Source organism: Bos grunniens, chromosome 1, assembly GCF_055505025.1.
Source record: "Bos grunniens cultivar Pamir isolate PY7600 chromosome 1, Bosgru_T2T1.0, whole genome shotgun sequence".
Classification (NCBI taxonomy): domain Eukaryota; kingdom Metazoa; phylum Chordata; class Mammalia; order Artiodactyla; family Bovidae; genus Bos; species Bos grunniens.
In genome coordinates this window covers 99,974,244-100,002,197 of record NC_141165.1, presented here as the reverse complement: position 1 = coordinate 100,002,197, position 27,954 = coordinate 99,974,244, and the positions used below count along the sequence as shown (strand labels likewise).

At 38.7% G+C, this 27,954-nt stretch overlaps 2 protein-coding genes across 14 annotated transcripts in view; one reads left to right on the top strand and one right to left on the bottom strand.

Annotated features, from left to right (window-relative positions):
- The window catches only part of ATG3 (autophagy related 3), a 34,748-nt gene extending 33,052 nt beyond the window's left edge, over positions 1 to 1,696 (bottom strand). The window contains exon 1 of the mRNA XM_086406690.1: positions 1,201 to 1,696. Coding sequence (XP_086262816.1) covers positions 1,201 to 1,272 — 72 coding nt within the window. The 5' untranslated portion in view covers positions 1,273 to 1,696. The remainder of the gene's footprint in view (positions 1 to 1,200) is intronic.
- An 86-nt stretch (positions 1,697 to 1,782) lies between these two features.
- On the top strand, positions 1,783 to 22,435 carry SLC35A5 (solute carrier family 35 member A5). Of its 13 annotated transcripts, none has more exons than XM_086406627.1 (9): positions 1,783 to 2,022; positions 2,865 to 3,010; positions 7,768 to 7,866; positions 9,193 to 9,326; positions 10,546 to 10,592; positions 11,619 to 11,682; positions 11,994 to 12,061; positions 18,343 to 19,123; positions 20,761 to 22,435. In XM_086406627.1, the coding sequence occupies exons 6-9, from the start codon at positions 11,680 to 11,682 to the stop codon at positions 20,827 to 20,829; spliced, it is 921 nt and encodes a 306-aa protein (XP_086262753.1). In that variant the 5' UTR covers positions 1,783 to 2,022; positions 2,865 to 3,010; positions 7,768 to 7,866; positions 9,193 to 9,326; positions 10,546 to 10,592; positions 11,619 to 11,679; the 3' UTR covers positions 20,830 to 22,435. The 13 variants fall into 13 exon arrangements, with proteins under 13 accessions (XP_086262753.1, XP_086262765.1, XP_086262742.1 ...); XM_086406648.1 differs by lacking the exon at positions 1,783 to 2,022 and adding an exon at positions 2,062 to 2,275; XM_086406666.1 differs by lacking the exon at positions 1,783 to 2,022 and adding an exon at positions 2,094 to 2,275 and having other exon boundaries at positions 9,196 to 9,326.
- The last annotated feature ends 5,519 nt before the right edge of the window (positions 22,436 to 27,954 follow it).

Genomic DNA, 27,954 nt, shown 5'->3' with positions numbered 1-27,954 from the left:
TAGTTAGACATGTTTCTGAAGAGATGGCATAATATGCATAAGAATCACTTGATTTAAATGTCAAAATCATTTTCAATTTCAATAGACTGAATAATCTTAATTAGGATGGGTTTCACACTAAACAAATATATAGGCATAGCAAGTGTTGGAGTTCTCATTTATAAATTTTTTTTAAACTTGGCCCAAAAAGGTATAATTTTAAACAATTCTTAGAAATAAGTATTTAAAAACACAGGATTAACATTTCCCATTGTCCTGAAAAGGCAGTAAAGTAAAATTTTAAAATACCAGAGTAACTTCCTGAATAAAGAGGAACCATTTCCAAGGGTATTTCATCCCCACACTAAGAAATGTAAAATCTTAATTTAAAACTTACAGAAAAAAACACTTAAGCAAGAAATTCTTATTCATTTATTTTTCATCATTGCTCGCTTTTTAGAAAGGAAAAATAGTTACAATAACAAAAAAATTACCCTGAAAGAGTTATAAAAGAAAAACTCGAATGCACTTCGAGAAATTCATCTTTGAAAATAAGAAATCAGCCACCGGTTTAATAGATATGTCACAATTATTACTTTTAAAATGCTGTTATTGCCAATGTAAAATAAAATTATGTATTTAGAATGGTCAGGTTGCTCAAGTCCAAGATGAACTAGTTGCAGCTATTTCAAAACCTGAAAAAGGGGGCCTTTGCCTGTAAACTGGGATCAATGGTAGTGAAAAAAAATGTTGCAAATTTCACCTTGTTCTTTTGAAATCTAACAAAGCTGCGACCTCATTCACAACTATTTCAAACTCCTAATTATGAGACTTACTATGAAATTTGAAAGGAAAAAAGTGACATGTCATTTTAGTATCAAACACTGATTTAAGATAAGCAAATAATCCTTTTAAAAGTTCAAAAGATTTCCGATGTTAAGATTTAACGTTCTCAAACCCACCTAGCTGCGGACCACCTTCCAACCCAAGGTACCTCGAGGAGCTGAGTTCCGACGGGAGTAGACAAGAGTACAGACTCACGGAGCGTTGCTCCGAGAACAGAATAAGACCGCGGTAGGGGGCTGCCCCTTTCCCGCGTACCACCCTCACCAGCTGGCTACACCGCTACCCGCCGGACACCACAGTGACACCCCGGCGCCAGGTCCTCGGTCCCTGCAGAGCCAAGCGTGTGCCTGCCAGCCCCTCGCACGGCCGGCTTACCTTGAGGACCGGGGTCAGGTACTCAGCCACTTCCAGTGCCTTTCCCTTCACCGTGTTAATCACATTCTGCATCCTGGGGCCGGAGGGGCGGCCGGCCCCGCGAAGGAGTGGAAAGGGCAGCCGGGGCAGGGAACGAGAGTCAGAAAATGTCCCCGCTGCGGCCGATTCGCCTCAGCACCCGGCCGGCGGCACCCGAGGGGACGGGTCGCGACGGGACGGACGGGACGAGGGGGAGGGGCGGCCAGCGCGGCGCGCGAGGGCAGGGCGCGCGCTCCTCTCGCCCCAGGCAGCGCGCCACAGGCCCGGCCCAGCTATCACCTGGCCGCGAGGGAGGGCGACGGGGCCGAGTTAGCGGGGAGAAGCGAGCGCACGCGCACCCCTCGCCCTCTGGGGAGCTGTCTTCTCCACCAAGCTTCACTCGCGCCCCTTCCGGCTTCCCCTTCTTCCTCTCACTCTCTCGCCGTAGCTCCGCCGCCACCTGGGCCTCACGTGACACAGGACTCTTCCCGACACGTGACGCGAGAAAGGCCGCGCTGGGGCGGGATCGGGTCGCTTCTCCCCTCCCTCCGGAAGCGTAACACTGGGCGCGCCTGCGCAATGGGCGGCAGGTCCGGTCATTCCCCATCGGATCGTTATTGTGCTTTTTGTTCCGGAATAGGAGGGTCTTGTCCAGAGGCCTATTCGCCTTTCTTTTCCTCTCATAGCTCCCTCGCCTATGGACCCTAAAAGCTGCCGCTGCTGCTGCTGTTGCCGAGCGAGACAGTTATTGTCTCAGCTCTAGGATGTGCGTTCTTCCACTAGAAGCTCTTCGAAGGGACCGAGGTAACCGCGCCCCCCGCGCCCGGGGCAAAGAAGTGCGCGTGCGTTTGACGGGAGGGCGCAGCAGACCAGATCCCTCTTGCGCATGTGTGACTAGAAGGCGTTCCTAGATGTTGGAGAGAAACCTGTCCTTACCGAGGAGGGGAGATATCTCTTTGGCCTCTGTAGGCTTAGGCCCGCTAGGGTTGTGGGTGTTGGCATTTTTCAACGCGTCTCCCATCAGTTTCCCAGGTCCTGTGCGCTGTCTTTATACTAGGTTGGTTTGGGCAAGTTAATTATCCGGCCTAGAGTTTAGTGGCCTTAATATATCCAAAGAAGGCCTTAGAGTCATTGATATTTAAGTTATCTTCTACTTTCAACAGTAATTCAGTATAAATTAACAGTAGTGTTTCGGATATTTTCATTTGGTCTTTATGGCAACGAAATCTTACCCAGCAAGCGCTTTTTCATCCTATGGAAAGACGCTACTGAGGAGAAAAATACAAATCTGAAATTATCTTCTAGAGCAAAGTTGCTCATAAGAATGAAAGTTAAAGCATTGTTTTTCTGCAGAATTCTGCAGTCCTAAAGTGTCCTTCTAAAGTGTCCAGGTTAGAGGACAGCACTTCTAACCTGGCTCTCGTCTTTACTGTCTAAGGAGTTCCCCCCTCCGATCAGAGATTTTAAAATTGACTCTTTGATTTCCTTTCCCCTGGTTTCTTTTGTACTCCTCAACTTTTGGTTTAGGTATAGCCATAGCTAGACATCTAAAAAAATTCCTTTTCTGTTCTTCACAAATAAGTGGTACTTGTGTTATGCTTAATCTGCCAGCATGGTTGCTGATTGAACTTATTATTCTCTTTAAGGGAATTAAAAAGCAGTGGAATGGAAAGCAGTTGTGGTCATCCCATGTTAAGCGCCTCGTCAGCAATGTATACATTCCTGCTGGGGGCCATATTCATTACTTTAAGCTCAAGTCGCATCCTACTGGTAAAATATTCAGCTAATGAAGGTAAGTTAAGATTTGGAATATGTATGGAGCACTTCCATCTAACTGCACATTTTCTTGTTTTTAGTTTCCTTGTATATAAAATGGGAATAATACTCTTAAAAGTTGGCCACCATCTGGTGGCGCAGATGGTAAAGAATCTGCCTGCAAGGTGGGAGACCCCAGTTCAGTCCCTAGGTGGCGAAGGGTCCCTGGAGAGGAGAATGGCAACCCACTCCAGTGTTCTTGCCTGGAGAATTCCATAGACAAAGGAACCCGGTGGGCTACAATCCAGGGCTATGGTCCATGAGGTCACAAAGAGTCTGACAGGACTGACTTTAAAAGCCCTCTGCTTCATGTAAATGATAAAACATGTTTAAATATGATTCTTTACTCTTGCATTCCTTACCAAGAAAAATTTTTGATGCTGAGTAAAATTTTTGTCAGTTAAGTACAGATCAAAACTTTTGCAGAACAGATCATAACATCTGACTGTTGCTTCAGTCAGCAAATGTTTCTGAGCCTATAGCAATATATAACTTATTTTGAAATAGGAGATATATTTGGTCACCTGGCATTTGTAAGGTACTATTTTAATTACATTATCAGTGGAACAGTACAGGTTATTAGTTTTGGTAAATACGTACTCAAGAAATCTTTTATTATTCCTGATGTAAAAATTTATATTTTAACAGCTTAATTCACACTGAGCTAAATGTTAGTATTAAGGTTCAAAATGCATAATATGTAGACCTTATTCTTAAGAATTCACAGTTTATTAGTAGAGAAAATACATGTAAATGCATCAAGAAAATACAGTATAATTGCAGTTCTATACCAAAGATGCAGAGGTAGTTTAGAGTAGAAGGTGATATATTCTCTCTGAGAGAGCGTGACGTGGACTGCAAAGAGATCAGGGAACACTTCCCTGGTAAGGTGACAGTTGACCTACAAGAAGACAAGGTGGGCAAAGGTATTCAAAACAGAAGCAGCAGCCTGTAAAAATCGACAGATGTATCAAGAAGCCGGGTGGATTGTGAGAACATGTCATTCAGAATTACTGAGAAAAAATTTTAAGGACTTGGAGGAGGGGAGGAAGGAGTGCTTGGCTAGAGAGGGCAATGATCACATAGTTGATCACACAGGCCATGCTAAGGATCTGACACTTTATTCTCTAGGCTGTAGATTCTGGGGGACAGGGAGTACTTGGAGAACTGTAAACAGCTGGGTAAAATGAGAAAGACTGTTACAATAGCTGGCTGAAGACAAGACTAAAGGAAAAGAGAAGTAGCCAGTTGGGGAGTTATTACAAATTCGAGCCACAGATGATGAAAACTAATGAAGGATTTTAAAGTAGGAGTAGAGAAAAGAGGATAGATTCAAGAAATATTCTAAACATAGAAAACACAGGACTTGAAAATTCCCTGGTAGTCTGGTGGTTAGGACTCCACTTTCTCACTGGCAGAGGGCCCTGGTTCAATCCCTGGTTGAGGGAACTAAGATCCTATAAGCGGTGTGGTGTGACCAAAAAAAAAAGACAGGACTTGGAGAGTGTACTGAATGTGGAGACTGAAGGAGATGGAAGTATTGGATAGCTCACTCAGAGGTTTCTGGTTTAGATGCCCAGTAGACTAATGATGCTCCCAATTGAGATGGAGACCAAGGAGGAAGAGGAGATTGGACAGAGCTCATAGAGATTAAAATTTTAGCTCTTGTACCTCACATGAGGCCAGGAGCTGTGTCCTGCAGTGTCTAGCACTTCACACATGTCAAGGAACTGCCAGTGTAGTGAATAAATAGAAGATAGTTCTTCATGTGGATATATTTAGTGAGCATTAAATGTTCAAGAATACAGATTTGGAAACATTAATATTAAATTGACATTTAAAACTTGATGAGAAGAGGGCTCATTCAGGGTAAGCACACAGAATGAGAAAATAAGAGCCAAAGATAGAAATCTGAGGAATGCCAATGGTTAACAGGCATGTGAATACTCAGAAGGACCTTAAGAAGGAATTAGAAAGATGAGAGAACTAAATGCACATGACTTGTAGAAGGGAGTTTGAAGACCAGGGGGAGAATTGCAATATCAGGATGAGATAAGGATTAAAACCTGCCCTTTGGAATTACTAATTAGAAGGCTCAGGGACTAGATAGTTGGAGTACTGAGGTGGGATCAGAAACCAGACTGTTTGGGGACAAGCTCTGAGTGGAAAGTGGGTATAATGGAGGTTTTTTTTTGAGTTGGTAATCTTGAGCATATTTGTAGGAGAGGAGAAGAAGGCAATTAATAGAAAGACAAAAAAGATACACTGAAGCCAGAGGAAATACTTACTGTAACAAAGCTCCTGAAGAGAAGGGAAGGTTTTAATGGGGAGAATGGATGAATAGTGAGGCCATTGCTGTCCTCTCTGGGACTGAAGAGAAACCAGTAAGGATGAGTGTGGTGTAGACAAGATTGTGAGTGTGGGCAGAAGGTGAGTGGAATGATACCATGGCATGATTTGGAATCAGCCATGAGAGAAATGCAAGGAAAAAAACAAAACACAAGAATGAGTTGAAGAGCGGTGACAAGAGTTTGAAAGTTGTGGTCTGAGGCCCTCTATTTTTGTGTGTGCATGTATGCTCATGTATATCATGCCAGAGAATAATGCAAGTATTGTTGGAGGATAATAGAATGTGATTTCAGTCTAGCTTTGAGCTCAGAAAGGGAGGGAAAGATGTTCTTAGATAAGCTTTTAATGATGGACGAAGTTTAAGAGGCAGTTAAGTAAGTTCCTGTAGTACAGACCACTTAACTGCCAGGCATAGGAAGATGACTAACATGGTCCCTGTCTTATTAGAAGCTTACATTTTAAGGGTAAGACATACAACATAAAAAATAAACATAATACAGTGTTACAAGCACTGTTAAAAGATTTATAGGTAGTTACCCGAAAACTGGGTTCATCTCTTGATAGGTGTTGAACCAAAAGATACAACCAGGCCAAAGGTCAGGAGAAGAAAGGATTTATTACTTGTAGCAAGTAAGGAGAACACCTGAGAGCTTTCCCAAAGCAGTGTCTCCCCAAACAGCAAAATTGAGGAAGTTTTAAGTTAAGCTGCATTTTATGAAGGGGCTTGGGTTATTGACAGAATCCAAACTGTAGCTGACTGAAGTTGCGAGGGGCAGAAGAGATCAACATCGCCATCCCTTAGCTTCTGGTTGATCTGGTGGTTGAACACTGCAGTGTCATCTTTACCATTGAAACTGAACTGGGAGTCTTTATAACCGATATGGTCGAATATCTTATGAACTGATATCTTTACTGATATCTTTATAACTGATATGGTCAAATATCTTATGAACTGATATCTTGACTGATAACAGTTTATTCCTACATTCTTTTGTTTCCATAAGATTCTTAATTACTGAGACCTGTTCAGAGATAAGCATTGTGGCCAAGTTTAGGTCACAGATGACTTAAGCTAAAAATGGCATCTCATGTCAAGAGAGCCATGCCTGTTCTCTTTCTCCAGGGACCCCCAACTTCATCTGCTTACAGTAGTGCTACAGGATTGGAGAAGAATAAAGGATTGATTATGCATGGGTTGAGAAGGTCAGGGAAAACCACAGAAAAGAGGAAGAAAGGATGTTCTGGGGAGAAAGAATGTTGAGTTGGCTTTTTTCCTTTCTACTTGGCCAGTTTGGTTTTTTCATATGACAACCAAGGGAAACAAAGCAAATATTTTTTTTAAAATGCATGCCTCAAAATAGTACTGGATAAAATTTATGTTTGTCCTTGGTAAAAGTATCGAACAAGTTGTTTGTAAGCATTTGGAAAAAAGAAGTAACAGCTAAGTCAATATGTACTAACCAAATCTCATTTCCTAATTAGATTGACTTGTAAGTTGGGACATCTCTTCCTAATGTGTCAGTGGGTTTGGATGTGTCTGAGAGCGTGTTTGTCCACTCCAGAGCCCTGGGCCAGTTGCCTCTTGCCTCAGGCTGCTTTCTTCTTGTTACCTCAACATCTGTTTGTCCCAAAGTGCCTAACAAATAATGTTTTCCGTGTGGACCGTGATATGAAACAGATAGGAAACCTCTGAGTTAGGGAATATCACAGAATGTATGTTGGTTTAAGCAAGGCACATAAGACACTTAAGAGGAACCATGAGCTGGGTAATAATTCAACTACGTAAGTTGATAGCTGGTTGATGAGTCAGGCCCTGATTGTTAAGTAATAGTCCATTTAGAAGGTGGTCTCTAACACCATACCACAAAGCTTTCTTTGCTGGTAGCCCTAGCCCCCTCAGCACATTTTTCAACAACTTGAATGAAAACATTAGAGATGTAGTTCTCAATTTCAAAGATAATAAAATACTGGGGTAGGACTAACTAACACATTAGGTGCATTGACTCAAACATCGGAAAGAACAAAGCCAACTGGATGAAATTTAATGTAACCAGTATTAAAATCTAACTATTAAGTTTAGAAACAACTCTAAATTATTAACCATTAGTATATGTAAGCATTATATGGGTTTCCCTGGTGGCTCAGTGGTAAAGAATCTGCCTGCCAATACAGGAGATGCAGGTTCAATCCCTGGAAGATTCCCCTGGAGAAGGAAATGGCAACCCACTCCAGTATTCTTGCCTGGGAAATCCCATGGATAGAGGAGCCTGGCAGGCTATAGTCCATGGAATCACAAAAGGATCAGACACAACTGGGCAGCTAAACAACAACAAACATTATATAGACCAAAATTTATAGTTAAAAAATATTTCTGTTTCATTTCAGAGAACAAATATGATTATCTTCCAACTACTGTGAATGTGTGCTCAGAACTGGTAAAGCTGGTTTTCTGTGCGCTTGTGTCATTCTGGGTTTTAAAGAAAGGTGAGTCTTGACATGGTACTATATAACTGGTTAAAAATCAGAGAATCAAAAAATGTTAGAACTGAAAGGAACATTTTATGTCAGTTAGCCTAGCCCATTAATTGTATATATGAAGATGCTAAGATACAAATAGAAGTATGATTACCCATGTTTGGCAGGTAAGGAACAGGCTCAAACAGAAAGTGTGAGGTGGTGCTGGGTAGGAGGGGGCAGAGCCCCAACTGTCCTAGCGTCCTGTCCACTGCTCTGCCTCTTGACTTGTTCCTGTGGGGTGTCCCATAGGGAGTTAGTTTGTATCCAAGTTCAGAATCATCTAAATCACTGCTGTCTAACTTGATATGTAGCATACTGGACAGCCATCCTCATTTCCTTTAGGGGAGGCGGCATACCACTTGGAAGTTAGAGAAACTATATTCTGGGGCAGATTATTTTACTTTTCTGAGTTCCAGTTTCATTAGCTATCAAATAAGGGTACTAATCCTTCCTCACATCTAAAGTAAGTAGCTTTTTGTGGCTATTAATTCTCCAGTTATTGAACCTTACCTCTCTACTACTTTGGTCTGCCTTCCCACATCAGGTAAACAGAGAACTTTAGACTGCCAAACGCTTGCCCTGAAAGATGTCTTTTCATTTTCTAAAGTTTCAGTCTGTGCGACGTTTCTAGTTGGTAGAATACATTTCTTATCTCATAAAATGTATGTGTCATTTACTAGGGCTTAAATTTAAATTGACTTCTATCTTTTTGTTTTATTTTACATTCTCTGTTACAGTACCTTCCTAAGTTTTTGGAATCTTAGAGATAGGATAATAACTCATACTAGGATGAGTAAAAGTCAATTTTATCTACTCCCGTCTATTTAAGTTTTAGTTAATATCTCCCTTTTGTGATTCCCTCCCCCTCCTCCCCTCACACAGCCCGGCAGGGTAAAAAAATTCCAGCACAAGTGATTGATTTTTCTTTCCACTTAAAAATTTGAACTTGTTGATCTCTTTTGGCTTTATGCTCAGAGTAGTAAGAGAAACTGTAAAGGTATCCTGAGTTGCATTCTTCAGTGATACATCTATCTCAGGTTAGCAGAAATTAAGAAAATCGTAATTCCTAAGGTGTTGCTGATACCAGTGATGGACACAGTGGTGGGATGAAGAAAGACAGTAATGAAATCCTGTGTTGTCCTTGATTTCTCAAGACTAATAGTCACTTATGAAAACAAATTTGTTAAGCCTCTTTTAAAGAATTGTTGTCAGGAGTTGATATAAGTTACTTTCTCTAAAAGTATGTGCATTCTTATCAAGGTTATATATTTATTGCTGTATTTCTTTCTCCAGAAGATCATCAAAATAGAAAGTTGAGATGTGGTTCCTGGAAGGAATTCTTTAATTTCATGAAGTGGTCCATTCCTGCCTTTCTTTATTTCCTGGATAATTTGATTGTCTTCTATGTCCTTTCCTATCTTCAGCCTGTAAGTAAATAAAGACAAAGAAAATAGCACTGAAAAGACAAGAGAAATGAATCCCAGAACTAACCTTTTTCTCTTTTTTAATTGTTTTCCTTACCTTTGTTAGTTTCTCATTGCCTCACTGGCCTTCCTAAGGTTTTACCAGAATCATCTGAGCACAGCCAATCTACTTGCCAGACTCTCCCACTGTGAAAGATAACTGTATTACACTGTGCTGACTGATCTGAAGGAGCTGCTTCCTGATCCCTGGATCTAGAGCCATCTCTGTGTAATCTTAACCTATCTGCCTAGTTTCTGAGCCATCCTGTGGTCATGCACCTCTAATGCTAATCTCAATACCCAGGACCTCCAGGCTGATTCTGTTGTTCAACTCAGAAAATTATATTCTCAGTGTACCGCTCTTATACTTGTTTTATGTGATTTATATGTATTCTATTGGTATGATTTTCTTTTTGTGTTAGTCCTGTCATTTAACCAACAAGTTGTTTAAGGGTAGAGATTCTATCCTCCCAATCTAAATGCTGTCCATGACTGATAATACTAGAAATGCTTCTTATCTCTCCTGGCATTCCCTGTGCCAATTTAGAGAGCCACTAGTAATCAGAATTAAACTTTGGTCTTTTGCTTTTGGAGCAGAAAGTGGCAACCCATTCCAGTATTCTTTGCCTGGAGAATTTCATAGATAGAGGAGCCTGACGGGCTACAGTCCATGGGGTCTCAAACAGTTAGACACGACTGAGTGATTAACACATACTTCTGCTTTTACTTATTATTCATTTGGAATCACATGTATTTTTTTCCTGTCTATAATTTTATTTTATAAAATGAAAGTTTCTGTTGCTGCATTTAACAAAATGTGTTTTAAAGAGCAAATTCATTCATTTTGATTATAAGTAGGATTTCTGTTGACACTAATCCTGTGTTTGAAGCCTCTTTAGGTATAGCCAAATCAGTTTGAGAGTGGGGTGAAAAGGAGGGTGCAAGAAGGCACTGAGGTAGAGAACAGGAGTTTGATTCTTTTGCACAGTTTAGAAGATTAGAACCAGGCAAAACCAAACTGCTTGATAAAAATAGAATAATGTTACCATACTAGCCCAAAGGCAAGGACCTGGGCCAGAACCCCAGAGCACCTGAGGTTCCTTTACCTGTGGTCCATTTTATTAGTAAGTTCATTGCATCTAAACTGTGTCCTCTTCTAAATTCTTTCACTTTTGTTTTTCAGATCTGAGAATTCCTGTACCCAACGACATAATTTTTCACATTCAACAAGTATATGTTTGTTGTGTTTTGTTGGTATCTAACAGACTAGCTCTGAATTTATACCGCTTTGCTAAATCCCCAGTACTGAAGCAAGATTGCAGCTTCCTGTTGTTACAACTTATTGCTTTGCTCTTCCTTCCTCATCGCTTACAACCACAGATACTACAAAATAAATCCCTTGGCATTCATATTCTGTGTATTGCTGTGCCCAAGCCTAGTGGGAAAGAATTAGAGATGCATGGCAGTTTGGGGGCAAAGAGCTCTGATATTTTGTTTATTGTGTACTACTACCTGGACAGAGTAGATACAGGGCCCCAGGCCAGCGGGCTGTTTCATTGTGGACCTTTGCACTGCTCTTACTGTGACTGATCAGAGCCACCACTTTCCCCCTTACCAGCCACATACTTTTCTCATCTCCTCTTACTTGCCTCCTAACCAGGAGTTTGCAAGCATTCATCTACAGAGAAAACCTTAATGGTTCCCATAAAAGTGGAGTGGAAAAAGAGCAATGTTGTATTCTTGGAGTTTTTGCTGGTTTTTATTGGATTTACTCATTTCTCTGATTCAGCTGTATATTAGTCATGTTTACTGGTTGTATAGATTGTGGAAACTCTTTAGGGTTTAATCAATGTAAAGTGACAGGAAGAAGGCAGTAGGACTTGTTTTTAAAAATAATTAACATTGTCAGATCCAGTTATGAGGATACTGATAAATTTCATACTTTCTGGGCCAAAGTGTACATATATTCAGATTAATATTCTCATATGTGCAATTTTACTGAATTCAGAGAAACAAACCTTTATAAAAATCTGGCTAGCACCTTTCTAATTTTTTCCATTGTTCAGAACAATGGGAATAAATCCAAAGGACTGTCAAGTATGAGTTTGGTAATGAATCACTGATATTGAATCACTGTAGTTCAACCAAGTAAATTGATTTCATTCTAGAACATTAAAAATGCTTAAAAACCTATACCTCTGTCTTCCTAATGTATAAATGAGCCTAACAGTACTTGCCTTTTCTCTCTACCCACAGAATCAGCGTTAAAAGACTATATAAATCTCTTTGAGAGCTTGAAAAAGTATGCTTTATAGTCATGGTAACTATTATTTCTGGACTTAAACCTTTAGAGTTTATAAGTATTTCCAGATCTGCTCTTACAGATTATTACTCAGGCATTTGCTGAACTTCAGCACATTTTCAAAGCCTGTACAATGATTTGATCATATCTGCATAAATTCAACCAGCAATAAAAATAGAATTTAATCCTCTAGTGAAGTAGTTGCCCTAATAACCCCTCTGGGTTTTGACCAAAAAGCTTTTTTTGTCAGGTGAACTTGCACCAAGCTGGGAGATTTCTGAGGTCAGTGCTTTGTTTGGATTGTAACTCTATCTTCTCTTTCTTTCTAGGCCATGGCTGTTATCTTCTCAAATTTTAGCATTATAACAACAGCTCTCCTATTCAGGATAGTACTGAAGTAAGTAACTTGTTGTGAAAGCATATATCATACTTTAAAGTGGCACCGCCTTGTTTCAGATGATATACCCTCTGAATCCCAAGGCCGGGATTTTATTGCTAATTGGCTTTGTGTATTGGGCAGGTTGTCTAACCCATCTGGAAAGCAGTTGCAATTCACTGTTTGAAATGTTTTTCCTTAGCATCTCAAAAAAAGAGACAAATGACTGGATTTTAATTACTTTAATTTTTAGTGCCGGATTTTCAACAAAGAATTCATTAGCTTTTTCTTTTTTTTTTAACAGAATCTCTGTACATTAATAGGGAACCAAGAAGTTCCTAAAATTAATGTATTTGTTATTTGGAGTTTGGAGATGATAAAAAGTGACAAATTGTCTTTATTAAAGTCCTTGAGATAAGTATATTATTTAAGCTGTAACTGGCAGAGGATTTGCATCACATTTAAATAGTCTCTGCTGCAAAGAAAAGGCCAGAATGTCCTAAAGTGATACAGGATCTGGGTACTTAACTCCGGTTTAATTTGTTGTTTAATGATGGTGGTGATGATGGAAAATAAAATAACTTTTTGTTATATTTGTTGTGATTGTTTTAATTTTACATTTACTTTCTGTTTTTAATTTCTTTCTCAGTGTACTGTGACAGAGTGTTTTCATAATTGATGTGCACAGAAGGGTGAAAGGCTTGGTACATAGGCACTCAGCAGTTATTTGTGGAATCCCTTGATGCATTCAGTTTAGAAATTATATGATATTCTTGAAAGATTTTCTTTTACCTTGAGGAAGCATTCAGTTTAGTGGTTGATGTAAGATATGGGGAAAAAAATGAACATAGCATTTCAACCAATTTAAATGTTAGAGTAACTGAAATTTGCTTTTTGATTACTTTCTTCATTTATGAATTGTGAGAATAATTCAGTCGAACTAATAAGTAAAGAATGCTAATCCAAAAACATTTTATGGTCTTTAAAATCAGCGTGAATATCACTTAGTAGGATAAAAGTTGGCTTCTAAGGAGATATATGTAAGCAATTATATTTTTATATTGAGTCCTGTGATAAAATTGAGATTCATTTCCATAAAGGAAAAACTATTGGCACTGACACACAAAAAGGTTCACTATTAGGGGAGCAATGGTTTCAGAAACATGCATTTTTTTGTTTTGTTTTGTTTGAGGTTTTTTTTTTTACCTTTAAGTTAAAAAAACGTTTTCTTCCTATGAAATGATAGTTTATGCGTATGCATGGTGTTACTATGTAATGCATAAGTATTATGCAAAAATTACATTAATTTAAAACTGATTTTCCCAAAGAGAAGGTTAAAAGTATGTTATTGCCTGGCTTGAGATTGGCCAGTAGCTCTAGCTGTGTCCAGAGTTGGTTGGTTGTTTTTTTTAGTGACTCCAGAGCATGAGCAGGGCCATAGGCTGAGGTGAGGGCCACTTGGAAAAGCCCTGCCCAGGGTGCCCTGACTGCCATGTGGGCAGCTATGCGGGGAGGCTCTCCATCAGGCAGTGACCAGAAAACCCTAGGGCCTCCACAGGGCCTCTCCGCCCTATTTTAACTTAATCCCGTAAGGACCACTAATGGTAGGTGCAGTTAGACTGGGCCTGCCTGGAGCCCGGAGCCACTAAGCATTTTGCAGCCTTTGGGCAGCTCCCCTTGGCTGCAGAGGAGGGAGTCTAGGTGAATAGGCTGGGGGCAGAGGGGCAAACAACATTATGAACTATTGTTCAAACTTTTTTTTCATGTATTTTACCTTTTAATATTCAAAGCAGTAATATTGATTCTTAGGCATTTGTTAACTTTGTTGTTAGTATCTCTGTTTTTTTTTAAGCTTTATATTTTGTTTTGGGGTATAGCCGATTAACAGTGTTATAATAGTTTCAGGTGAACAGCGAAGGGACTCAGCCATACATAACATGTGTATCCATTCTTCCCCAAACATCTCTCCTATCCAGGCTATACAGTAGGTCCTTGTTGGTTATCCATTTTAAATATGGCAGTGTGTACATGTCCATCCCAAACTCCCTAGTATCCGTTCACTCCATCCTTTCCCTCTGCAACTGCAAGTTCATCCTCTAAGTTTGTGAATATCTCTTTGTTTTGAATACTTAGAAGTTACTTGGTAAAGAAACAATAAATCACTCCATTTTTATTATTTCCAGGAGCTTTAATTTAGTTCCCAGAGTGAATCTTAGTTTGAGTAATTCACAAATCAGCCCTGAAGTTACTTGAAATAGTAGAGCTAAAATATGATAATAAACCTAATAATGTATTTTATGGAAATACCTTTTAAGTATTACCTGTTAATACATTTTAAAATCAATTTTGTTCTGTTTTGATCTTTTTATTGGTGGTAATGTATATTGCTTGATTTCCCCTATGTAACTTGATTTTTGTGACTCTTTGATGGTCTTTTGCAATAAAATTTTGACCTAAAAATAGTTTGAGTTTTATCCCAAGTTCTTAATTTGTTTGCCATAAATAACTCATTTAGAATATTGAAGATCTTGTCTTATACTTGACTCTGGCAAAGCCATCAAATACCTTTCCCATACAGGTAAAGAGTATAAAGCTATACAGGTAGAAAAAAAATAAGTCCGATGACTAATGCAGGAATATACTTGTAAGAATTTGAAAGTGAGAAAAAGAAAACTACCACTATCCAAATGTCTTATTCTAAATCCCATATGAATGCATAGATTCTCTCTTTAATGATTCAAGTGGAAATATGATGAGCATGCCTCAGAGCCCCATTGGTTTGCCCTTAAGGCTTGGCAGAGTTGTATACTCTTGTTTGCTAGGCTTTAGGGAATAATATTTCAACCTGAACATCGAGATTTGGGAACAGAACCAGGAACAGCACTTTCTTTTACCTAAAGAATGTGTATGAGTTTTTCTGATTTCTTCAATGAGCAGGGAAAAAAATTATTAAAAAACATATTTTGAAACTTTCATAGGTATCTTGGAAGCGTGGTAAACTTTACTTTCAGAAGTAGCAGGAAACACAAAAGTGCCACTCAGTAATATAAGCATTTCCCCAAAACCATTCATTCCCATGATAAATATTTTTTATAAGTTCTCATGATAAATATGTCCCTGGTCATCCTCTGTGCTAATTAGAAAGGTATGATGTATGGTTTTTTGAAAAAAGTTATTTTTCCACTTAAATATTTTCTTGCTCTGCCTTGGTTTACCACCAAATACGGTGTATATATGTATTTTGTGTATATGTGTGTACGTATATATACACACTTTAGAAAATTTAACTTAAGATATGTGAGTTTTCATTCATCATTCCTTTGATGAAGAGCTAAGGCCTTTCCTTTATGTGTATCTGGGATTTGCTGATGGGAGTTCTTTGGCTTCTTTCTTGCTTGAACCTACCTTCATTATACATCATCCATGGTTTCCAGTTCCAATTTCTTTAAAGTGGAACAAGCCTTAAAAATATTTTTATAGTAGATTCTTTATTATTCATTCCCCAATCTTAAAACTCACCTGCACCTAATTCAAAGGCAGTTTTTTTTTAAATCTTGTGATTTGCCTAAAGCTTTCAAGTTAGTTTTCATAAAAATAGCAATCCTTTTCTTTCACACATAATTTATGGTTTCTATAATCATTAAAATATATGATTAGAATAATGAGCTAACCTGGCAAAAACAAGTTTTGGAACTGACACTTGTTTTGAGCAAAAAGTTCACTTGGGAGGAGAGGCCCTCAGGTTCAGCAAGCAGCCTTCCAGTCAGGAGCGGTCAGCTCCACACATCAATCTGAATGTCTCACAGAGCAGTGGAGAGGTCGGTTGAGTGTCTACTGTTGTTGTTCTGTTTCGAAGTTGTGTCTGACTCTGCAACCCCATGGACTGCATCACGCCAGTCTTCCCTGTCCTTCACTGTCTCCCGAGTTTGCTCAAACTCATGTCCATTGAGTTGATGATGCCATCCAACCATCTTATCCTCTGTTGTCCCCTTCTCCTCCTGCCCTCAATCTTTCCCAGCATCAGGGTCTTTTCCAGTGAGTCGGCTTTTTGCTCAGGTGAGGTGGCCACAAGTATTGGAGCTTCAGCTTCTGCATGAGTCCATCCCCTAAACTGAGGAGGACTCTTCTGGGCATAATCAGTCATCATTTCTAAGAGTGCAGATTCTCAGCTCACTTTACAGAATAACTTAACTGTTATATTTTCTTTGCTGAAAATCTATTTTCAGCCTAGTCCTTAGTAATTTTTAACCCCCAGAACATTCCTGAATGAGTTATTATTTATAGCAGTTACCATTTAGCTTGTATAAGGCTTTACTTTCTTAGGTTCTTTTTTCTCAGTGTCAATATTAGTGAAAATCTATAGCTTCTAAAGGACCTGTAGAGTATTATCATTGCCTCTTTTACCTTGATGTGTAGTAATTGCTTATATGATGATTCTTATAAATTAAGCACTTCATCTGTGTCTTCAATTTCCATCACATTAGCTTTCTACCACTGAAGGTGTGCCACTTACACCTTCAGAAATGTAAGTGACTAGTTAACAGTTTCTGACCTCATGAAGTAGGACTATGCTAGTCCAGTCACGAAGTGCTAGATCTGGTTATTTGAAAGTGTCTGCACAAGAAGACATATGATATGATCAGATAGTGCTGCTTTTGAGACTGTGTAGTTAGCAGTTTCACAGCATGAAACTCTATGGAAGCATTGGTAAGATCAAACACGTATTCTCATATAATCATACTGGGTACTCAGAATTGTATTGATACATAAGAATTGCATTGGTCCAGGAGGAGGACTTAAGAAAACCATAACTCGGACTGCTTCCTTGCTCTCATGAATACATGACCTTAGGGAGGTCAGTTAACCTCTGAGAACCATTTCCTGCCCTAGAACAAACTGCCTGACCCATGGTAGATGCTCAACAAATGCTGCAGAATTCTTCTAGTTCTCACCTGTTGCTTTACACATCTGCCTTTGTTTATGTTGCTCTATTCTTGGTATCCCTCTTCTTCATCTGACTGACTGATCTTCAAACTTGAAGGTGTTGTCACCTCCAGAAGCGTCCTTGGCTGTTCCCACCTGACTGCCATCCTCCTCTTTCCTTAGTCAACGTACATTCTTTTAGCCTTTGCATAGACTCTTGCCTCTGCCTGGATATATCACCAACTCTCTTTTCACATGACAAACTTCAGTTTATTTTTCATCTTTCAGCTTAAGTGTCATCTCCTCTTCAAAGTGATACCTGATTCTATTTACAGACTCAAGTGTTCCTTCCTCAGTGTAACCTAGTTGTTCTGTGTATCACATGTCACACGTTATATTGTCATCATTTAGGTATGACTCTCCCTATTAAAGTATAAATTCTTAGAGAATGGAGACCAAGTCTTTTTTGTCTTTGCAGAATGCCTGGCACATAGTTGATACTCATTAAGTGTCCGTTAAACTGAATTTAGAAAATGGAATAATAATCATTACATCCTCTTTTTCTCAAAATGTGTTTTTGGACAAAGTAAATAAGTACTTTGTCAACTGAAACACTAAAAATATATATATATATTTTAACTTGTCTTATCTAACAGTAGTTTGGGGGGTAATGCCTTATGATGAGGCTATGGATCAGGGAGCTAGCTTCCTCCTTAAATCATTTCTGGATCATGAATACTTTTGAAAATTTGACAGAGCTTTGAAGGGTCTCCTGGAGAGGGTGGGGAAGGCCAGAAATTCACCTGTGTATTATAGAACCTTTGGCACACGCTGTAAGAATTCACAGAAAAGTTCATCACATTTTCTTCCAATTCATGGAAACTTGATTAAGAATTCCTGCTTTAATGTACTTTATTCCCAGATAAAAAGTGATTGTACCAAACAACTAAGATCAGCTCTCAAGGTAGAGAGGAGACTTGGTTAAACATAAAAGTTCGAAGGAAATTTACAATGTGAAGATCCCCTGAAGGAGGAAATGGCAATTCACTCCAGTAATCTTGCCTGGAAGATTCCATGGACAGAGGAGCCTAGGGGAGGTTGCAAAAGAGTCAGACATGACTGAGTGACTAAACAACATCTAGGAGAAATGACTGGATGGCCTTAAGGGACAATTACTCTAAAAAGTGAATAAAAATAACAAGTTCAAGAAGCAGACTCACCCAACAGGTTTCCTTTGAACTTGAATTGTAGAGAATGCTAGCAAAAATGATGTGGTTCAGGCAACCAAGTACTCAAGTAATTAAGTGTTCAATAGAAACAGTTGATGTGGGAGGGGAGAAAATGAGTAATTAAAAATCTCCTTTCTCATCTTTGAACAGGAGGCATCTAAACGGGATACAGTGGGCTTCCCTCCTGATTCTGTTTTTGTCTATTGTGGCCCTCACTTCTGGGACGGAGACCTCACAGCATAGCCTGGCAGGACATGGATTTCATCATGACGCCCTCTTCAGCCCATCCAATTCCTGTCTTCTCTTCAGAAGTGAGTGTCCCAGGAAAGACAATTGCACAGCAAAGGAGTGGACATTTTCTGAAGCTCAGTGGAACACAACGGCCAGAGTTTTCAGTCACATCCGTCTTGGCTTGGGCCATGTTCTTATTATAGTCCAGTGTTTTATTTCTTCAATGGCCAATATCTATAATGAAAAGATACTGAAGGAAGGGAACCAACTCACCGAAAGCATTTTCGTACAGAACAGCAAACTCTATTTCTTTGGTGTTCTTTTTAATGGACTGACCCTGGGCCTTCAGAGCGGTAACCGTGATCAGATTAAGAATTGTGGGATTTTTTATGGCCACAATGCATTTTCAGTAGCCCTTATTTTTGTAACTGCATTCCAGGGCCTCTCGGTGGCCTTTATTCTGAAGTTCCTGGATAACATGTTCCATGTCTTGATGGCACAGGTCACCACTGTCGTCATCACAACGGTGTCTGTCTTGGTCTTTGACTTCAGGCCCTCCCTGGAGTTTTTCTTAGAAGCCCCATCAGTTCTTCTCTCAATACTTATTTACAATGCCAGCAATCCTCAAGGTGTGGAAAACGTACCTAGGAAAGAAAGGATTCGAGATCTAAGTGGCACTCTTTGGGAGCGCTCCAGTGGGGTAAGTTTGTGAGGATGCTGCTGCTTCCCAAATTCAAAGCGTGGTTATACGAGAAAAGAAATAGATCAGGGCTGTTTTATCACAGGATATATCTGATCTCTGTGAGTTTAAAAAATCATTCAACATTTGCTGGACTCCTTGTGTGTAAGGGCTCATGATAGTACTGTCAGGGGTTGAAAAAAATTATAAATCAGAGTGTCAAGGGCCTTATCCATTAGCTGTATCATAGAATATTATAGAGTCATAGAGCCAGAGATGCTTCATAGGTTATCTTGTCTAGTCTCCATAGCTTTACAATGAAGAAACAGACTCTAAGAGGCTTACTGGGTGACAGATATTAAGTGAAAGAGCTTGTAACAAACCCATTAGGTCTGACTCCTTATCCATTCATTACTCTTCTCACTCCACCATAGTTGAGGAAAAAAACTTCTTTGATAAGAAAAGTTGATCTTCAACATTAGTAAGTCTTGTTAAATGTATCACTAAATTGAAAGCCTAGCTCTTTCCGTTTCTTGGTAGTTACTCATAAACCAGAGGGTTGCTGAAGGACATGCCTTGTTTATCTCACTAAGAAGCTGGTCCCCAAAAGAATCTCTGCAGGTTGACCAAAACTGTTTTCTAGAAAAGTACACATGCAGTTATTCTGAATATTCTTCTAAGTGCTTATAATCGTTTTAGGAAGGTCTGCAATGGCACCCCACTCCAGTACTCTTGCCTGGAAAATCCCATGGATGGAGGAGCCTGGTGGGCTGCAGTCCATGGGGTCTCAAAGAGTCGGACACGACTGAGCGACTTCACTTTCACTTTTCACTTTCATGCATTGGAGAAAGAAATGGCAACCCACTCCAGTGTTCTTGCCTGGAGAATCCCAGGGACGGGGAGCCTGATGGGCTGCCATCTATGGGGTCGCACAGAGTCTGACACGACTGAAGTGACTTAGCAGCAGCAGTGATCTTTTGGAGGCTCAAGTTAGGAGTTAGATGTATGTTTAAATAAAACATAAAATAGAGTCCTCTATCTAGGTTTAAATTTACAGTTCTCATGAACACAAAAGATAGTTCACACAATGAACATACTTCGTGTAATAGTTCATACATACAATGAACATTTTACTCTGAGAAAGTTAGCTTATTGTTTATTAGAGTTCATGGTAGAACTTCCCTCATTAATGCCTCTGAAGTGATGATACGACAGATTCTTAAGATGGAAAAACTATAAGCCTGCTCTGATCTCAGTCAGAGTATAGATTTATAAATTCTGTATTCTTTTCCAAAAGTCTAATAACACCGTTTGCCCTACTTTTTTAGGTAAAAGAAAATGAATTTAGGTAACACCTAGTTTATACCTATTTTTGCAACCTTTAGTCATTTCCCTTCAGGACCAGCAGAGGGCGCGCTTTACTTTGCTCTTGTTAACTTTGAAATTCAAATACTTAGAAGTGCATTCCAATTTTTATGATCTCATTATATGTCTAAAATTAACTTTCCAAGAATAAGTATTTCATTTCATTTAGCCAGATTATAGTTTAATTAAATAAGATCCATGATTTGTTAGTAAGGGTTCGCATTAGTAATCATTAAAAATGGAGCATTTCTAGTTTTGTCCTAATTAATTACTGATTTCATGTTTCCTTTTAGGATGGAGAAGAACTGGAAAGACTTACCAAACCCAAGAGTGATATTGAATCAGATGAAGATACTTTCTAAGTGGTACCCAAATAGTTGGCAGCTATCACAAACATTTTCACTATGTGTGATAATTATCTTTTCACTTTGATAAACCAAGAACATTTCTAAAGCATAAAACTCTTTGCATATATCTAACCATTCCCAAAATAATTCCAACCAAAGCTTAGAGGACCTAAAGGCTAAAAAGTTCTAAGGAACTGACATAAGAGTAATAGTATGGAGACTGCATTAATGACATGGTACTTAGTACATTGTGGGCTTACCAGGTGACACAGTGATAAAGAATCCATTACAGGAGATGCAGGTTCGATCCCAGGGCTGAGAAGATCCCCAGGAGTAGGAAATGGCAACCTGCTCCAGTACTCTTGCCTAGACAATTCTTTGTACGGAGGAGCCAGGTAGGCTATAGTTCACGGGGTCTCAAAGAGTTAGACGGGACTGAGCACACACCCAAACACTTAGTAAGTCAAGATACATTTGCAAATTATTTTCCTCCTCCTCCATTCCAAAATAAACTTGTGATAATCATGTTAGCTTTACCCTGTAAGTATACAAATAGAGATCAGTTTGCTAGATTTTCATAATTGTGTGGTTCTGCTCTGCATGCCATAGTCTTCCCTTTTTTATCATTATAAATATCACTTAGGTTGTCCTTTGAATTTTGAGGTCATGGAGATAGTCATTTTGTAATTAAAAAGCAATGTGACTCTTTCTAAAAAATTTGCTTGAAGGCCACAACATTGATTTGAGAATAATGTAGTCTGCTAAATATTTTGCCAAAGAAAATTTTCAACAAAAATCTCAGAATTTTAATTTTTAGGAATTTTCAGGGAATTTTAGTTTTAGTGATTATCCTTTGATGTTTTTCTATACAAAAAAGCTTCAATTTAGGTGAAAGTTGGTTTCCAGTCCTCAGTTATCACTTGTATTTTACATCAGTTAAGCCAGCTGTGATGGGTTTTTTCTCCACAGTTTGAGCATGTCACTTTTGGATTATTCTATTTCAGAGAACTAATAAGCTACTTTTATTGGTTATTAAATAGAAGTTATGATTATTATATGTATTTATAGCATATTCTGTTCCTAAAGGTTAAGCCACTGGCTTCAGATCCTGCCAGACTGTTGGTAAGACTAGTGCCGAAGACTTCCTTTTAAAAGAGTCACTTTGCAAACAAATGACTTTTACTGAACTATGAATGGTGTTACTCTAAAAAGAGGAAGGCTAGTCATAAATAAAGCACTTTATAGTAACTTATTTCACACTTAAACTGCATGGTATTTTTAGAGGTATTTTTGCATGCATCCAATTGAGTCTATGAGTTAGAAGAGTCAGGTGATAGGTAATTTAAAAATGAGGAAACAAATGATTTGCCCAAGACTGTACAGCTGGATGGCGATAGGACAAGAGCTGACTTTAGCTAATAGGCTTGTGTGTTTACAGAGTGCTATACTGTAAATATGAGCTTTAAGGTATCATTTTCATACAGTTTGTATGTCTTTTTTCCCCCTAATTTTCATGTAGATAAATATAAGATGATGCTATTAATCCATCTGTGATAGCCAGAATAATATGAATGGCAAGAGTTGGTGGAAATTTATAAATAAAATAATTATTAAACCCTTACCTTGTGTTGCCACTTTGTCATATGAGGTGGAATACAGAGTATTTTTAATTTCAAAACTTTTAAAACTTTCTCTTCCAGGAGATCTTGATTTCTGAGAATAACAAAATTCTTACTTTAGTCATAGGTTTTCCATCAGAGTACTGTGAGCAGGAAGATTACCTTATTATGGCAGTTCACTTTAAAGTTGGCAAAGAAAATCAGTTCTAAGAAGACCTCACTTTGAAGAAATATAGCATACAAAACATACTTATGAGACAGATAAAATTCCAACAATATTATTTGTGAAGGTATTGCCTACAGAATATATTAAACAGCAGATTCCACTAATTCATAGAGATTGGTTTTCTCATTCACAGTTACTTTTTTTCACCCTCCTTTTCAGGAAAGCATTGCTTGCCTAAAGTAAGGTTTACTTGTGCTAACTTACAAATTAGAAGGAAGGAGCTGGAACTAAATAAAATGTTAAGTTCTGATGTGGATGCACTGGAGTATAGTTGACTCTCAACACGGTTAACCTTCATGGGTCCACTGACATGCAGATTTATGGTACTATATGATCACTGGTTGAATCCTCAGATACATAACTGAAGAAATGAAGGGCAGTCTGTGGGACTTGAGCATCCTCAGCGTTTGGTATCCTCAGTGGGCCCTGGAACAAATCCCCTGCAGATGCCAAGGAACACCTGTACTTTGTGGGTGCTACTGTTTTAATAATAAGAGAATAATTCTCTTCATACCTTCGTAAGGTACGAAGTTTATAGATACCACATCCTATCATCTTGGATGTTCCTGTATCAAGTGCATAATCTGAGAAGAACGAAGGTCATGTGGAAAAAGTAGACTTCTTTTCTGTTCGAAAGAACAAGTTAATGGCGTAATGCTTATTCTCTCCTTATAAGAAGACTCTTCTAACAAATGGTACTTTCCAACAATGGAGAAGGCCCTCCTGAAGAGTGATAGAGAGGAGTAGTAAACTCTCCATCACTGAAGTGTTAAGGAGAGATTCTATCAACCGGATGATTCAGAAGTGATTCTGTCATTGGTATTGTATAGAAGGTGGACTAAGTAATTTCCAAGGTCCCTTCCTATTTTTAGATACTCTGCTAAGCAGTTATGACCTACAACTAATGCGCTGAATCTGCTCTCTCCATAGTTTTTGAGTAGTCTTTGGTTGGACCACAAGTATGTTCTGCAGTGAGCTGATTCCAGCTTTGTCACTGGTCCTAGGATCAAACTTCTATCCAGGAGTGCACCTAATCCCTAGGGGAAGCAGAGTGTGGCCATTGGTTGTAGAGGGAAAGATGGCTTAGACCCAGAATCCCAAATCCTTGGCCAGCCATGTCCTGCCAGAGGTTTTCAAGGTCCATATGCAGAGGAGACTAAGGAAAGAGTTTCTTGTTTATAACTAAGGCTTTCTGTGCCTGAATCCTCATGGGGAAGCAACAGCTTGGAGCTGAGTTAGACCATGTGTGGCTGCAGGGAATCCTGCTCTTGTACAGGCCCAGCCTTGACCCAAAACACACCAGGTCCTCCTTGGCAACCTCTCCTTTACTTAAGTCCTGATTTTTCTTGCAAACTCTTACCATTCTAGTATGGAGCAGAGGTGGAAAAAGTCAAACCCAAAGGAAAGAGAGTTGTTTTCCTTCTCTAAAGCCTAGAGCAAACTTTCTGAAATTGAGTAATATATTTGTTGCTGTTGTTTAGTCACTAATCCGTGTCTGACTCTTTGTGACCCATGAACTGTAGCCCACCAGGCTCCTCCTCTCCATGGAATTTTCCAGGCAAGAATACTGGAGTGGGTTGCCATTTCCTTCTCCAGTAGCTCTATCTGTCCCAGAGATTGAACCTTAGTCTCCTGCATTGGCAGGTGGATTCTTTACCACTGAGTCACCAGGGAAGCCCCTGATACTAAATATCCCTCCTTTAAAGGAAAAAAAAAAAATCACAGATCTCGAGTTAGCTGTTTTCTACTTTACTATAAATGCCTACAAACATAAAGTAGCTTCTTGCCTATAGCTTTTATATGAAAACAGAACACTTAAAGAATAAAGCTATAAATTAACCAGTACATTTTCAATTAAAATAGTTTAGTGAGAAGGTGCTATTTTGCTCAGATGGACTCAATGATAAGCTCCTAACAGATCTGTGGAATTTCTGTCCTCACTTGCTGTTTTACTAGCTTCACGCTCCATCCTGTCTCTGCCAAGATAACTGAAACCTGCTGACAATGCTGGTAATGCATTTAATCCTGCTGTGATTTATCAATCCATGTCCCCAGCAATCCCATACGGATGTGGTGTGGGTCGAGCTGCCAACTCCCATTGCCCGCAATGCCCTGGAAAGATTTTTAAAAAGTCAGCTTTATGTGTTCCCTGAAGCTTTGAAAGAGCGCACCAATAAAATCGCCTAGGCATGGCACTTTTTTGACAAGTACTTTTTCCCCCACAATGTTCTTTGTTTCATCTCATCCTCTTCTTGATTCACTCGATCATTTATATTTTAACCATCTAGGTTTTCAAATTTATTTGCAAAGGGATTTATGAATCATTCTCATAATTCTTTCCATTTCCTTTTTTACTCTATTTCTCATTTTTGACTTTGTGTTTGAATAGTGTCTCTTTTTAAAAAATAGATCAATGAGCAGTTTCTAAGTAATTTTTACTTTATTAAAGTTTATTATGCCCTGCTTTTCTAAAGTTTAATTTGCTGTTTTTCCATCTTATCTACTTCAAATGCATTTATTTTCTTTCTTGCATGTTAATGAACATGTTTATAACTAGTATAAAAATTCCCTGGAGTAAGTAGACTCTAGCCCAAACACTTTAAAATATAAAATTGTCATTATTTTTCTAATTCCGTTTTGAGTCAAGAGCAGTGTCATTGAGGATATCATTCATACTTTTGTTAATTTCTAGTTTTTATACACTTGGTTGGAAGGTGAGATCTATAATCTTTCCATTGTTATTTGCATATTATTGAATTTTTTTATTGTTTGACTCATCCTTTGTGTAAAAACCTTTTTGAGAAAGTTGATACTGGTTTTATATTTTACGCCAATTTGAAAGTTTCTTGTCATATTTTAGATTTATTCAACTTACACTTCTAGTCTGTTTCATTGCTAGTATTTTACATTTAAAAAAGCAAACTTCGAACTTTACATTTATAAAAATGTTTCAACCTCAAAATATGTTCATTGACTCCTTTCATTGAAAAATGTGGAACTTAGGTTATTGCATTTCCTTCCAACTCCCAATTTTTCTTAATAAGCTCTGAGAATTTTATCCAGGTCCACTATAGTGTATTTCATCTATTCTAGGACTCCTATGTTTTCATATTACAATCTGAAGTTGGGGTGTGTTAAGCAATGGCATGTTAATATAGCTGCTGCCTCCTGGCAGTAAGGATGAAGTTGTCTTTGTTTGCACAAGCTGGCATTTGGCATGGGCATACAACTTCTTGATATTTCAGTCACCAAACCACTTAAAGACCATTTGAGGAGAGAATAAGTGTCCTGGTTGTTGTCTGAACGCCTTTTGTGATACCTCCTGGTAAGATCAAGAACACGTCAGCATCAAATTTTACAGAATGAGTGTCAATATCTTGGAAGAAGATCTTGGAGACAGCAAAGAAACTCTCTTAAAATACGTTAGCATCATCACATCTCTCAATGGTACAGGGAACTATCTGCCTGGAAAACCTCAGACATCGACAACTCTGAGCGTCAAGAAGTGATTCAAGAGATTCAGGCTGGAAGATGTTTTAGAAATAGTTTAATTTATTTAACTTGTAGTTTCCTTTTTTATGCAATCAGAAAATGCTACATGAGAAATACAAAGCCTTTAAGCCTCTTTAAACAAGATAAAAAAGGACAATTTTAAATGACTGGAAAGTGATATATTTAACAGTTTTTCTTAGCATGACACAAAATGGTGGTCCCCCTTAGATTTGAGTTGTCCTGGAATGATGAAATTCGGAAGTTCTTTTTAAAATGTTTTATTATGTACCTTTCCTTTCAAGAATTAATAGTTTGCCTTCTAGTTTATAGTTCCAAGTATCATAGCTAATTAAACTTTATTTGTTCATGACATAACTTGCTCATTCATGGCTTTTAAATGCCAATTCATCCCAAAAGCTGGAAGCTGTCTTAAAATAGATTTTTCTCTTCTGAGACTGTCTTTGATACACTTCCTGAGGTTTTTTATTTCTTTATTTTTTAGTGTCTAATAACTACTTACTAACTGGAATTTTTTTCTAGTCATATTACTACGCAAAGAGATTTTGCATTTTTATTACTTTCTATAACTAGTATAAATGATGGCTTATCTGAAAAATCATTCTTGGCACCTTTTTTTTCATTAGAAATCTCTTTTTTTTATCATTTAGTGTTGCTGAGAAGTTGTTTTCCTGCTATATTATATATGTATGTATTTCTGTATGTATATAGTCTTCCCAGCTGGCTTAGTGGTAAAAAAAAAATCTGCCTGTCAATTCAGGAGACGTGGGTTCAATCCCTGGATTGGGAAGATATATATGATAAATGCAAAGTCTTTAAGATTCTGGAGAAGTCTTAAAGAAGATCCCTTGGAGAAGGAAATGGCAACCCACTCCAGTATTCTTGCCTGGAAAATCCCATGGATAGAGAACCTAGTGGGCTACAGTCTATGAGTTGCAAAGAGTTGGACATGACTGAGCATACAGGGATGGTCATAATATTTGTTTCCAAACTTAACATTTGAGTGTCATTGCCCTGCTAAAGATTTCCCATGTTCATGTATTTGAAAGGACTCACCAGACTCCAGAGAGCACACTTACATAAGACTTTTGTGTAAGGCAAAGATACAGGTGCAGCAAAAAGAGTGCAGAAAGGAGAGTGTAGACATTGAGATTCAAGAGAGAACCCATGCCTAAACTCCCAGGGTCCTTATTGTACCAAGACTGCAGTGTCTCCAGCTGGAACTACCATGATTTATGGGAGGGATCCTGACTTTGGGAGAGCTCAAAGTAGAATTTCCCAGGATTTTTATGCCTCTCTAGCCATGCAATCAGGTTTGCATAATCTATTAGGCCAGTTGGAAACCCATCATTAAAGAAATTAACCCTGGGGATCCCCAGGGTAGATTCAAACTTAACATCATAAATCTCACTGCCCTTAACTTGGCCAAGAGTAAAAAAAAACAGACACCATAATGTCCCCAGAGATAAAGAGAGCTTTTCTAGTCTAACTGTAAACTAACTCCATCTTCCATATCTATACCCTTATCTCCAAACCTCCTTTTTCCAATTAGGAAGTTAGGGGAAGGGAAAGGCAGGATATAGCATGTCACTTATCTTTGGCCTCTCAGCCACAGCAGATTCTTGCCTGGGCCATAGACCACAAGTTATTTCTTGCGTTTCCTAGTGTTCAGTTTCCCTCAGGTGGGGATGGTAAGTAGGCACTGCTGCTGCTGCTGCTGCTAAGTCTCTTCAGTCGTGTCCGACTCTGTGCGACCCCATAGACAGCAGCCCACCAGGCTCCTCC